General features: G+C 43.2%; 1 protein-coding gene across 1 annotated transcript in view; it reads left to right on the top strand.

Moving 5' to 3' along the window:
• Window positions 1-12,847, top strand: part of map3k10 (mitogen-activated protein kinase kinase kinase 10) — a 52,874-nt gene extending 40,027 nt beyond the window's left edge. Inside the window, exons 5-11 of the mRNA XM_033631899.2 lie at window positions 520-766; window positions 2,197-2,319; window positions 2,415-2,553; window positions 4,542-4,654; window positions 4,745-5,043; window positions 7,865-8,399; window positions 10,815-12,847. Of these exons, the coding sequence (XP_033487790.1) occupies window positions 520-766; window positions 2,197-2,319; window positions 2,415-2,553; window positions 4,542-4,654; window positions 4,745-5,043; window positions 7,865-8,399; window positions 10,815-11,215 (1,857 nt within the window). The 3' untranslated portion in view covers window positions 11,216-12,847. The remainder of the gene's footprint in view (window positions 1-519; window positions 767-2,196; window positions 2,320-2,414; window positions 2,554-4,541; window positions 4,655-4,744; window positions 5,044-7,864; window positions 8,400-10,814) is intronic.
• Window positions 12,848-13,323: the final 476 nt, after the last annotated feature.

Genomic DNA, 13,323 nt, shown 5'->3' with positions numbered 1-13,323 from the left:
TCCTCTTTTCTACTCATTCTCTTCCTCTCGTCTCCTCCCTTCCCTTTGTCCACTCCTTATTCCTCTCCTCATTGTCTCTTCCCCTGTTCCTCTCCTCATTGTCTTTGCTGCCCTCTTTTTCCTCCTTTTGTCTCCTCTTCTTTCATCCTCCTCCCTTGTTCCTATCCTCATTGTCTCCTCTCCACTCCTCCTCATCCTCTTTTCTCCTCTCGTCATTCTGTTTCTCTCCTCTCCTGCCTTTATCCCCTCCTCCTCTTTTCCACCCCCTCTCACTTACCTCTCCTCATCCTCATCTTGTCCTCTCCTCCTCCTTCTTCCTTTTCTCTCCTCCTCCTCTCTTGTGTCTCTCCTCATCATCTCCTCTTTGCTCTCTCTCTCTCCTCCTCATATTCTTTCCCCCTCTCCTCATTGTCTTTCTCTCCTTCTCTCCCTTTATCATCTACTTCTGCCTCTCCCCCTTCTCTTCTTCACTCCCTCTAATTCACCTCTCCTGCTCCTCCTCTCCTCTCCTCTCTGCAGGAGCTGAGGTCCTGGGAGGAGGCATTGGCCCGAGCAGCCGAGGAGCAGAGGGAGCAGGAGGAGCAGCTCAGGAGGAGAGAGCAGGAGCTGGCAGAAAGGGAGATCGACATTGTGGAGCGAGAGCTGAACATCATCATCCACCAGATGTACCAGGAGAAACCCAGCGTGAAGAAGAGAAAAGGACACTTCAAGAAGAGCAGATTACTGAAGCTGGGCCGAGACAGCAACTGCATCAGTCTGCCCTCTGGTGGGTGGATCACGGAACTGCACGCAGATTGTTGTAATCTGGTGACTCTGGTGCACTGAACTGGCAGAGCTCCCAGTTACATGGTGTGTTTTCTGGGGTAGAAATTTAGGACGTAGACGGCTCTGAGAGATTAGACAACAGTAACAAAGTTGGTCTACAACAACACACTACAAAGTCAGAGTCACTTAAACCTCCTTTATCATGAAGACAGAAAAACAACACACTTAGCTCAGAAGATTCATCAACGTTTCATTCTTGTTTTTGAGGCAAAATGTTGATGATACATTGCAATTATTATAAAATTTTGCGGATGTCTGCTCTTCAGAATAACACCTAATCCTTCACTCATATTTATTCTCTTATATTTTCACCATTTTATTAGAACATTTAAGAAAAACTGTCATTTTTGTGAAGCTCTTACCTACAAATATTTGGTATTTGACAAATACATGACAAAAACATTAACTGACAAAATTAAATTGAAATAATACATTTCTGTCTGTCAGCTAAATGATTAATGGACTAATTGATTCAGCATCAGTTTTTTAACAAGCACAATTATATTAAGGAAGTTCACAGTATGTGTTGCAGTCCAGGTAGACAGGAAGAGTTCAGCAGTATATTCACAAAGAGAAGTTTATCAGCTTACAGGCAGTCAGATCCAGGCTCAACATTTAAGGGTATATATTCATGTTTAGATGGCTGGAAGGTAAAGACATAAACAGCATTGAAAGTCTAGCGGGGACTGAGAGAAAAAGTGACGGATATATACTGCACAGGTTGACGAGGAAAAGTGGAAACGTAGATGTGAGAGTAAGGTCACTGGGACAGGTGGGAGAGTGTGAGGGCATCATTTTTACAAAAAACAAATTTGGTCAGAACCCAAAAATTGGTTCTCAGCTGGAATCAAAGAATAGCAGGTTTTCCTTGCGTGTAATATTCTACATTTTGGAAAGAGAGAATGGAGAAGTCAGTGAAGACTCTCAGTCATCCAGGTCAATGTAATCCTAAGTGCTTTATTGTAGGCAACTGGACTTGCTTGAGATTCTTAAAGACGTTTCACCTCTCATCCAAAGGGGTTCTTCAGTTCTGACGGACTAGTGCAGTGTCACAGGCTTTAAACTCTGTGTGGGTGTGAACCCGTACAGAGTCGTTAAGGTCACATGTGAGTCATCGACCCACCTGGCCATCTTGTGTCCCCTTAGGGTTAGATGGGTCCAGGTGTGGAAGCGTGTACTGGTTTACTAGATAGCAATGAAGTTCCAGGAATCATGAACAGAACCAGATCAAAAACCCAAACTCATTTGGTGGAAAAGAGGCACCAATAAGTTACAGTGAAGCTCTAGTGTGCACCGCTGTGTTCCCAAAGTTAGGAAATGTTTGACATATGATTTATGTAAAACAAAATCTCTGTTCTTGCTCACCTGTAGGCTTTGAACACAAGATCACGGTCCAGGCGTCTCCCAGTGTGGACAAGAGGAAGACTCAGGGGAGCGAGAGCACCACCCCGCCCGCCAGCCCGGGGGTCATACCCCGCCTGAGAGCCATAAGATGTGAGTGCAAACACCTGAAAGTCAGACAGCATCCTGTGTGAGAGAAAGTGAACATAAGGCAGAACTGTAATGTGAGTTATCTTCATGTCTCTCAGTGACACCGAGCGATGGCAGTAAGACGTGGGGCCGCAGCGCTGTGTGTAAGAAGGAGGACCTGTCCACCAGCAAGAAGAAAGGACGCACCTGGGGACCGAGCTCCACCCTCCAGAAAGAGAGGGTCGGCGGGGAGGAGAAGTATGTTCACAATTTGTTTACATTTTTACCTGATGAGGCCAATCAAACTTTATAGTTTGCAAAACCTTTACCTACTTGTGATAAAACAAACAAACAAACAAATAAACAAATAAATGCATGCGCTATTTTTTATTCTTCCATGGTCCATTTCACTTTCAAAAGATTATATTTATTGCATACTGGGTAACTGCATCAAGCAGCACTTCATTAACAAGCGTCTGTCAGGTCAGGGATGCAGTGGTGGATGAAGTAAAAGTACAGATATCTTACCAGAAAATGATTTTGGTAGAAGTTAACGTCACGTATTAAAATACTACTTTAGTAAAAGTCTTGAAGACAGATGTCAGATGCCATCTGATATTGACTGTAGCAAAGTATCACAATTAATTTCATGATATTTAATGTGTTTAAGTAGCCTATTCAAAGTAAAAGTACAAGTTAAAGCTCTAAATAAAACAGCAAGCAGTCAGAATTCTGAGGATTATTAAGTTTATTTCTCCTTAATCACCTTAAAAATGGAGTGTACATTACATTTAGACAAAACTAAGGTCTTTTTCAGAACTTACAGGATTTAAAGAAAACCTTTGACCATCCAGGGCTGACACACTGGCGTCACCGCACAGTTACCTGTCACAAATTTCTTATACCATTGAATCATTACTCGCCCTCTCTACTATGGGATGCCATTTTCTGCTTCCATCATGAAGTCGGTCTCATTGTCAAGTGAAAAGTCATCATTAGCATGTAGCGTGTAATCTGTCATGCAGCCTGGGCTTGACTATGACTCTGAGAGCCTTTGTTTGCACGTGTTGTTATAAGATTAACCTGCTGTCTACTTTGCAAGCTAGGACCATTGATTCGCCAAACCTTCTGATTTTATTTTGTAGTAACAAAGTAACGAAGATGCTTTGGGCAAATGTGTTGGAGCAGGAGTTTACATTTTATTTAGGAGTGTAGTTTAAGTGTAGTGATGTGAAAGTGAAAGGTGATGGAGGTATAAAAACACAGGTGAAGTAGAGATACTCCCAAAAAATACCAAGTACTGTTACATTACACCACTGTAGGACTAATAACTAGCGACACTGTGCAAGTGTCACACAAATCACGTTTAGTCATCAATGCTAAAGCTAAAGTTAACGATTTTGGAGGCTCCCTAAATTGTCAAAATTTTGAGAACCCCTGCGTTGAAGTGGTATCAAAACCAAAAGAGTACTTCATCTGATACCCTTTTTCCTAATTGATTGGTTAACTATCATGGGAATGGAAACATTTAGTGGCATATAATAGCACCAGACGCCACAAGCATGTAGCATGGCCATACTTTTGAATGTTTTGGTGGTATCTTGACATGCTGTACTCCAACTCTGTCAAATACACAGTGCTCGACTTTGCCAAACATTGCAGTGACTCGCTGAAAGCAAAACTTTAGATATTTTTTTCTAGATCTGGGTACAAAAAGGATTGAATGCAGGTATGGTTTGACCGGACCTAAAGGTACTGAGTGCTGATACCCAGCCCTAGCAGGTGACCTGTCCTCCCAAATCTACCCAGACACTGACAGATAAAAGTAGCAGAAAGTCAGAAACTCTTTGTGAGTAGGACAGTTGGGCAGCGTTTTCCTAAAGAGGAACACAATGTACCTGATGAAACTGCAGTGACAAAAATTGGATCACGAGGATCACGAGGCTTGCTTTCTGTCACAGTTATCACAGGCGAGAGGAAACTGCCTTTTCTCATCTTTTTCTGTACAGAATATTTCTTGTAACTCAAAAAAAACCCAACCCTTTCAATCAATATATCATTACAGCATGTGGAGCGGACAGAAGCAGAGCATCTCTGAAAATGTGGTTGAAAGAAATCTGTTGTGTATGATAGCTGTTCTCACGTGGCATGAACCTTTCTATCTGAAAACACTGTAGTGCTTTGTTCTGTGTTTTAGAGGTTAGTTGTGATTGGTGGTGTGTTGACATCATGGTGTCTGTTTGCAGACTGAAGTCACTTGGTGAGGGATGCAAAGTTTGGTCATCCAGCGCACCAAATCTGGGCAAGTCCCCCAAACATGCACCCATGACCGCTGGCTTCTCCAGCCTCAATGAAATGGGTGAGTCTTCACTTTTCATTGTAAGTTGGTGACAAGAATCGGATCATCTGAACTCTGTTTCACTCCCCTCTCTTCCTCTCTCTGAAACAGAGGAGTGCTGTGAGTTTGAGGAATCACCAGGGTCCCTGCAGCCCTCAGAGACCAACAGTAACGGGGCTGTGGATGACTCAGGGTCCCTGTGGGGAAGCCTGGGGCCAAACACGTTGCCTACTGTTGTTAACACAAGCTCTTGTCAGGGCCCCGTCGGGCTGGGGATGGGGGTGAGCAACCAGGACTCACTCCGTCGCTGCAGCCAGAGGAAGAAAAGCGATATGTTGCTGTTGGGTTGTGCCTCTCTGCTCGCGTCTGTCGCCCTCGGACAAGATCTGATGCAGCTGGGAAAACTACAGGTGAGAAAACAGCAGACAGAACAGAGAGAGAGAGAGAGAGAAAACTGGGAAACATCTTTATTTTAGAAAACCACAAAAGAAGAAACCAGCAGATCGATATTGCTCCTGGCACAGTATACCTTGAAACAAAATTTTTCGAGGTCAGCCCAATTCTTGTAATTGCTAGACCTTAGTCTACATAAAAATAGATGAATAAATGAATGAAAGCATAGGAGAGCTCAGAACCCATTTTGTTCCACTGTCTAATAAAGATATATACAAAAAAGTAATAAAACTAAGAGAATAAAAACACCACAATTGTTATGTAGAAGAATTATTGACAGTATCATATTGGCAGTGTATTACATGGTCCCATTCATTGTTCTTATCCCAGCTGACACAGGGTATCTATAAGATGTCAGAAAGACTGTGGACAGTCATTAAATTTTGGTTGTAATGAAAATCACATTATGTAGATGTCTAATGTATAGAATTTCAAGTTATGACATTTTACATAAGATGAGTTTTGTTTTCCTTACCTTATGACTAAATGTGCTTATTCTACATCAAGATGACGTCAGCGTGAGATGTTTGGATGATGGTGGATTTTGGTTGCTTAACAACACAACTTAAAATCAAGAAAATATCAATGTTGTCTGTCATCAGTATTCTACGTCAAATTGCTGTTGGCATTAGACGTTGTCCTGACATCAAATTTTGGTCTCCTTAAATTCAGTTAAGTGTCAGTGTCTAATAATGTGGCCAGCTGAGTTAATATGTCCAATAAGAATATGATGTTTTATATATATTTTAAGTTTTAATATCTTAGGTGCTAGTGTTAAACACTGTAACATAATGCACATTTTATTTTTATTTTAATGCATATTTCATTTCTACTTTATTTTATTTTATTGCTTTATATTTACATACTTATACTTCATACTTTTATTCTTACTTCTTATAATTCTCTTTTCTTTACATCGGAGCAACTGCAATGAATCATAATGTCCCCTCTGGGATCAGTAAAGTATTTCTGATTCTGCAGTACACAACAAAAAACAAAACAAAACATAACCTTAAAATATGGCCAAGTTATTTATTTTTTTTTTTTTTTGCAGAAGCAGCAGCAGTCAAACAGCAAATACTTTTATTGTTGTGTTGATAATGTTCAGTAAGAATCATTGTTCAATAGTAGAAAATTTGGTCAATGCTCCCAGTACAAATGTAGGACAAAGAGCGGAGGTGAGTTTCATTTCATTGGAGTTTCATTGGAAACTGTCTGGGAGTTAAATAGATGATCTGTGCAAAAGTTTACTTGGAAAGCTTCAGCAGACTCATCCTGATAGAAGTTTGTGCTGCTGGAGCCAGACAGCTGAAAAATACTGGAACTGTACTGACCTCAAAGTCAAACATCCATCCACCCATTTTCATAACCGCTCATACTCTTGAGGATCGCAGGGGGGCTGGAGCCAATCCCAGCTGACACTGGGCGAGAGGCAGGGTACACCCTGGACAGGTCACCAGACTATCACAGGGCTGACACATAGAGACAGACAACCATTCACACTCACATTCACACCTACGGACAATTTAGAGTCACCACTTAACCTGCATGTCTTTGGACTGTGGGAGGAAGCCAGAGAAAACCCATGCTGACACAGGGAGAACATGCAAACTCTGTACTGAAGGGCTCCCTCCTGGGATCGAACCAGGAACCCTCTTGCTGTGAGGTGACAATGCAAACCACTACATCACCGTGCCACCCCAAAGTCAAACAACAACCAGCATTGTAGACAAAAAATATTACCAATCTGATCTGCCAACAAATCTTACGACTGCTAATAATATGTATGTATCTAGAATAAATATGCACAGAAAGTATATTCATTCATTTCTGTACCAACTTATCTGGAGTCTATCCCAGCTGACACTGGGCAAGAGGCGGGGTACACCCTGGACAGGTCACCAGACTATCGCAGGGCTGACACATAGAGACAGACAACCATTCACACTCACATTCACAGAAAGCATACCACTACTTTTTTACCAAAGAATCACACGCAAAAGATAGAAAAAGTACTTTATGTCACATATAGAATAACAAAAATGAACGCCGCAGAATAATGAATCAAGCAGTATTTTAGTAATTTAGTTGATATATCGGTATATATGTTGCATGATTTTAGTTTAATCTCTGTCTGGCAGCACTCTTATTTCCACTCCAATCTCTCTGGTTATTGCTGGAGGTTATCTTGTTTGTAATTTATCTTTATTGGGCCTTTTTATTTTAAACACCCATCCGTGGACAAGATATCCCTTTCAGGATATAAAGGTTTCAAATTTGGGTGAAATACTTTATGTTTATTCACACACTCCTTTTTCCCTTTATTAGGCACCAACAGCTCCTCCCTGCAGGCGTGCACTTATATACAGTCGACACTTTCTCAGATAAATATTCCAAACAGGATAATGAACCATGTCATAGTCTCCTCATCTTAAACTAATACATCACCTTTGGGATGAGATTAAACAGGATGGACCAGCTGCCAAATTATCAGTGTGATGCTGTGGAGTCAGCACGGTTCAAGGTCTGCATGGAGGGTTTCCAGCACCTTGTTGATTCTGTGTTTTAAGGATTTCCGTCTGTTCCTGAAGTTGATACAGAGTGTACAGTGAGAGGATCAATGAGAGTAATGATCTGCGTGTAATGTTTGTTGTAGTTGCTTTAGTAGGGAGAGGAAGTGATTATCAGAGAATTAAAGTAACATCACACAGTTATGTGATGTGTTTCAGCTGATTGTATTTGAGTGCCGATCATGATGTGACCCCATGTTGTTGTCAGGTGCTCCAGGATGAGCAGGACCTCAGAGAGGAGCAGCGTAAGAAGAAGGAGGGTCTCTTCCAGCGGACAGGACGTTTCCGTCGCAGCACCTCTCCACCCAGCAGAAACCTCTCCCTGTCTCTCTCCAGACATCACGACTCTGCGCTCCCCTGCCTGGACCCTTCTCCCTCCGTCACACTCCTCTCTTTGTCCTCTCTGTCTGACTGCAACTCCACCAAGTCCCTTCTTCCCTCCGACCCAGACGATTACCCCCTGACACCGATGACGGGGATCAAAACACCGGTGGCACCGCCAGCTCCTGCCCTCAACCCGCTCTTGGACCTGCGGGCAGAGAGCTTCAAGAAGGAGCCCAACCAGTCGCTCACGCCCACCCACGTGTCTGCAGCCATGGCCATGAACAGAGGGCACAGACGGACCCCTTCAGACGGGGCGATACGACCGCGAGCTCAAACTCTGGGACACCGCAGGACACCGTCAGATGGAAGCATGCCCATGCCTCCTCCACCGGGGGGACCACACATCCATACCAACAAAGGTACAGTGACAGATAATGGAGAATGTATTTTTTACAATGCTAGAGGAAGTTATGATTAAAGTTTAATGTTAGTTCATCCTGTATTTGCTGAATTATGTCACTGTTTTTATTTTTTATTTTACCAGGAAGTCTCTTTAGAAACATAAGCCAAACAAGATGACTGCATAAATTAGTTAAAGGTATACTATGCAGTCAGTTACTGCTGGTAAACAAGCTCGTCAGCAAAAATAAAAGTAAAAGCCAACCCCAGATTTACTCTTGTTTGGCATTTCACCTCGCTGTATTTGAGTTTTGTCATTGCTTTGTCTTTTGGATGCCTTTTGTGTATGGTCTGGCTACCTTTTAACAAAGCCCTGACCTCACCTGAGGGCTGTGGGAGTACACACAAATAAACATCCTGAGCATAGACAGTAAGAAGAAAACAAGAAAGTACAGGCAGAGGGCAAAATCTCTGCAGAAAAATACAACACCGTACCCTTCTAATGGGTCATAAATTAATAGTAGTATATCTTTAACATGAAAGACACACAGTCTCTTGTATGATCTTGGTGCTGAGACCAGGAGCTTTGAAATGTCTTCCTTTTTGGTGCGGTCATGGCTTGTGGTAAACTCTGCTGTCCTGGAATATTAACCTGAAAAACTTGCACAAACACTAAACAACATTATACTCATTTCAGTTTGACACACACTGTTCCTCAACTCACAACACCAGCCGCTAAAGGTCCAGTGTGTAGGATTTAGGGGGATATATTGGCGTGAATGCATTATTATATAATAAGTATCTTATCTTCAGTGCATAATCACCTGAAAATAGGAATCACTGTGTTTTTGTTACTTTAGAATGAGCTGTTAAATCTACATAGCGAGCTGGTCCTTGTTTAAGGAGATTGTCATGTTGAACTGCCTTGTTTCTACAGTAGCCCAGAATGGACAAACCTAACACTGACTCTAGACAGGGCCATTCGCCTTGTTGTATGATCTACTGTAGAAAGCAGCTAGCCTGGAAATCCAGACCCAAATCTAGAAAGATTTAGGGTATGGCCATGAGTAATGCAAATGGTCCAACTCGAGGGGCGGCACCAAGCATGCATTTGAAAATATCACTGCACGCAACTGGATAACACTACGACCAATCAGAACAATACACGGGGTGATGTATCCAGAGCGCTACCAGCGGAGCTAACTGGTAGATTAGACTCTTGTGGTATCCGGTCGGCAAAATAGCAAAAACGTCCTTCTTGCAAAGGAAAGATTCGAGCGCCGTCTTCTGTTCCTTTTAGAGAAAAAGCCAAGTCTAACTCGTTCATTGTAGCGGCCAAAGCCGTTTCAAACAACTGGTGTTCATCCATAGCCATCTTGCAATGTTTACTGACTGGTTTCGGACTTCGTCGTCGCACTCGCAGCGCTGTTGTCATCTGTTTAGCTCGCCTCTGGCCCTTCTGTGTCAGATACACCGATGTGATTGGTGCAGCTCGGCTCCAGTGGCATGGGTAATGAGCATCATTACTGATTGCCAGAGTGACTCGCTGAGCAAATTCAAATTGTGCTTTAGCGGGAACTCTCGATTTTTAGGGTAGAAAGCAGCTCCACCAACATGACAAGAAACACCGATTTGTACTGTGAAACTGATTTATTAAGTGTTTTACCAGTTTTATTCACCTTGTTTTGTTTGTTTTGGAGAGGAAGAGACCTCTGCATATAGATCGGCTACCGATAAAAACCTCCTGAATAATAAACACTAAAGGAATCCTAATCAGGAGAAGTTTCAGCTGGTTGCAGTCTGCAATCCTCACCACTAGATGCCACTAAATCCCCGTAAATCTTACACACTCCTCCTTTAATGTAGGAGAAGCACATTCATCTTACAGTTCTTGGGTAGACAGTTTGTGGGATTACATCTGCAAAGACACTGATACATCCTCTGATGCTTCATTACCTGATATAAAGCTGGAACTGATGATTATTTTTTAGCGTCAAATAGTTTTCAAAATGTCTGTAAAATATTAGAAGTATAATAGAAAATCTAAATATGACGTTGACTTTAAGATCTTACTCCTCACCTATAAGGCCATCCTTAACCTAGCTCCTCTGTACCTCTCCGAACTCTTGCACATCCACATTCCCACCCACACTCTCAGGTCTTCCTCTTCCATCCACCTCACTGTCCCGCCAGCTGCCTGACCACCATGGGGTCTACAGCCTTCAGCTGAGAATACTCCAAAGTGACATCTTCTTTAACCAACAGTCCAAAAGCGAAATATATTGAGGTTACTTCCATATATGTCCAAGAAGAGCAACTACTAAAATCCTCATGTCTGAGCAGCTACAATCTGAGAATATTTGGTATTTTTGCTTGAACGACGACAGTGAAACTTCTTCTTTTAACATTCTTTTCATCTCTTTTTTGTTACTCAGGCACGCAGGACACTCTGGACATCCCCCGCCTCCCTGACCCATCCATCATCTACCCGGTCCCCCATCGGCGTAAAGCTCCCGCTCCACCAATCCCCGACCAGTTTCCTCTCTGCCTCATCAGCCCCCTTGAGAGACCCAAGACGCTGGAGTTCGCCCCCCGGCCACGGCCCACGCCGGCCAGGATGAGAGCGGACCCCTGGAAGCTGGGCTCTCTCTCCCGGACCCTCAGCTCGTCTCCGGGCAGCAGCTGCGACAGCCCCCTCGGTTCGGGGGACAGCAGCGCCAGCACCACGCGACCCAACCTGATGGACATGGACATGGAGGGCCAGAATTTGGACCAGACTGTCCCTCTATGTGGACAGCGGAAGCCTGCCACTCTGTGTGGACACCAGTACTCATAGTGAAAAACTTTTCCGCGTTGGAAGAAGCCGTTCCAGGACGTTAAAGCTTGGGCTGAATGCCTACTGATGTCTGAGCCGAGCAAAGTGCACTCACTGAAGTTTGCAAAAACATCCCACTTCTTGTTTTGGGCACTTACTGGAAGCCATTCCTCTCATAAGGTGTGAAACCCTTACAGCAAGCCTTTCCCTGAAAGTGCTCTCTAACCTGCACGACACCGAGGGTCTTAGAGGCCCATTAAAAGCCTTGTAGTGTGCACACCCATCTACCTTACCCTGCCCACCTTTGAAGCCCCACAACCAGAACACACTCACAACCTTCAAAAGCCATTTGAGTACTTAAAAAGCCACTTTTTCGACTTTGCTAACTGTTCATCTGCTTGTGCTTTTGCTTTCATCTGTGTAGCTGCCCACTTTCTGCTTGCATCTCTCACTCCAAAGATGTTCACTCACATTTCACCCAAACATTCACCGTTCCAGGAGTCGACAGAAACAGGAGCGGGACTGTTTCCTTAATGATAGTGTCTTTGTTCTTATTTTGCACGCCATTTGTTCTGCCGGTGTACAAACATCTCCCATGCCTCACACACATCATCTCTCTGCATGGGGGTCATCGTCCTCTCCCCTCCAAGACCGAGACAGGAAGAAGAAGCCTTTTTCTCACAGCACTGGTGGACTGGTTACATCCTCAGCCTTGTACAGTAAAAAAAAGCAGAGTTTATTTTCTCAGTGCTTGCACCATCCCAACCTGCTTGCAAAAATTTTTTTTATTGGTTTGGCAGAGCAGGTGTGTTTCTCTCTGTGTGAATGTGTATATATTACTGCACATGTGTGGAAGAACAAAATGGGTTCTCTTTTTTTTTTTTGTTTTGCGTGCTGGTGCTTTTTCAGTGCATGTTGTTTTACGTGTGAATGGTTCGCTGTACGACACGTGCGACACTTCTTTGAATTAAGATCTCATCTGTTTGTCTTTTACACGTTTTACATTCCTCACTAGCAGTCAGTAGCACTCTGTATGGATCCCGTTCACGCCACTTAAATGGACACGAAAGAAGGAAACGCTGATTTCAACCTCATGTCGGACCGTTTGGAAGCTTCACATTCTCCTCTGATTGGTTGAATTCAACACCAGTGGCACCTGAGGAGCCATGTTAGTCAGCCTCTCTGTGGACCTGTGGACTGAAGTCACGGCTGACAAATCAACTTTTACCTGCGGAGTTGTTTTCGCACAGTGGTCGAAAATTTCGTCTTGGCTGCAGGTGGTATTTTACTTGACAGTGGAAATTTCTCTCGGTGAGTGTGAGTGAGTGGACATGCGTGTGTGTGCGTGTGTGTTATTATTTGTATGGGATGATGACAGTCCCGTCGGTAGAAGAGTGAGCCCAAACTCATTCTCCTCGTGTGGTTAAGAACACTGAGTATTTATTAAATTTATTGTTATTATTGGAAAGGATTAATTGTTATTACGACGCTCTTCCTGGGATATCTGTATATATTTGTTAATATAACAGGAAAAACCTGGGAAACTGAAACGTCCATGTTGTCTCCAGTCTCAACCTGTGACATTTCTGGGTTCAGTGAGGATTAAGTGTGAAATGTGATGAATGAGAGACGAATAAAATACAAAGAAAGATACTTAAGTGTCAGTGATACTTTTGTTGTTTTTAATTTCCTCCATTATACACAGCATGGTGGTGCAGTGGTTAGCATTGTCGCCTCAGAGCAAGAGGGTTTCTGGATCGAACCCTGGGGTGAGGGAGCCCTGCTGTGTGGAGTTCACATGTTCACCCTGTGTCAGTGTGGGTTTTCTCCGGGTGCTCCGGCTTCCTCCCACAGTCCAAAGACATGCAGGTTAATTAGTGACTCTAAATTGTCCGTAGGTGTGAATGTGAGTGTAAATGGTTGTCTGTCTCTATGTGTCAGCCCTGTGATAGTCTGGTGACCTGTCCAGGGTGTACCCTGCCTCTCGCCCAATGTCAACTGGGATAGGCTCCAGAATGAATGAATGAATCCATTATATAATAGATCATATAATGTCTGAGCAGTGATTAAAGAAGTGCTCAGACTAATTACTTAAAAGTAGCAAACACAACAATGTAAAAATACTTCAT

Source organism: Epinephelus lanceolatus, chromosome 4, assembly GCF_041903045.1.
Source record: "Epinephelus lanceolatus isolate andai-2023 chromosome 4, ASM4190304v1, whole genome shotgun sequence".
NCBI lineage: Eukaryota > Metazoa > Chordata > Actinopteri > Perciformes > Serranidae > Epinephelus > Epinephelus lanceolatus.
This window is presented reverse-complemented; position numbering and strand designations above follow the sequence as displayed.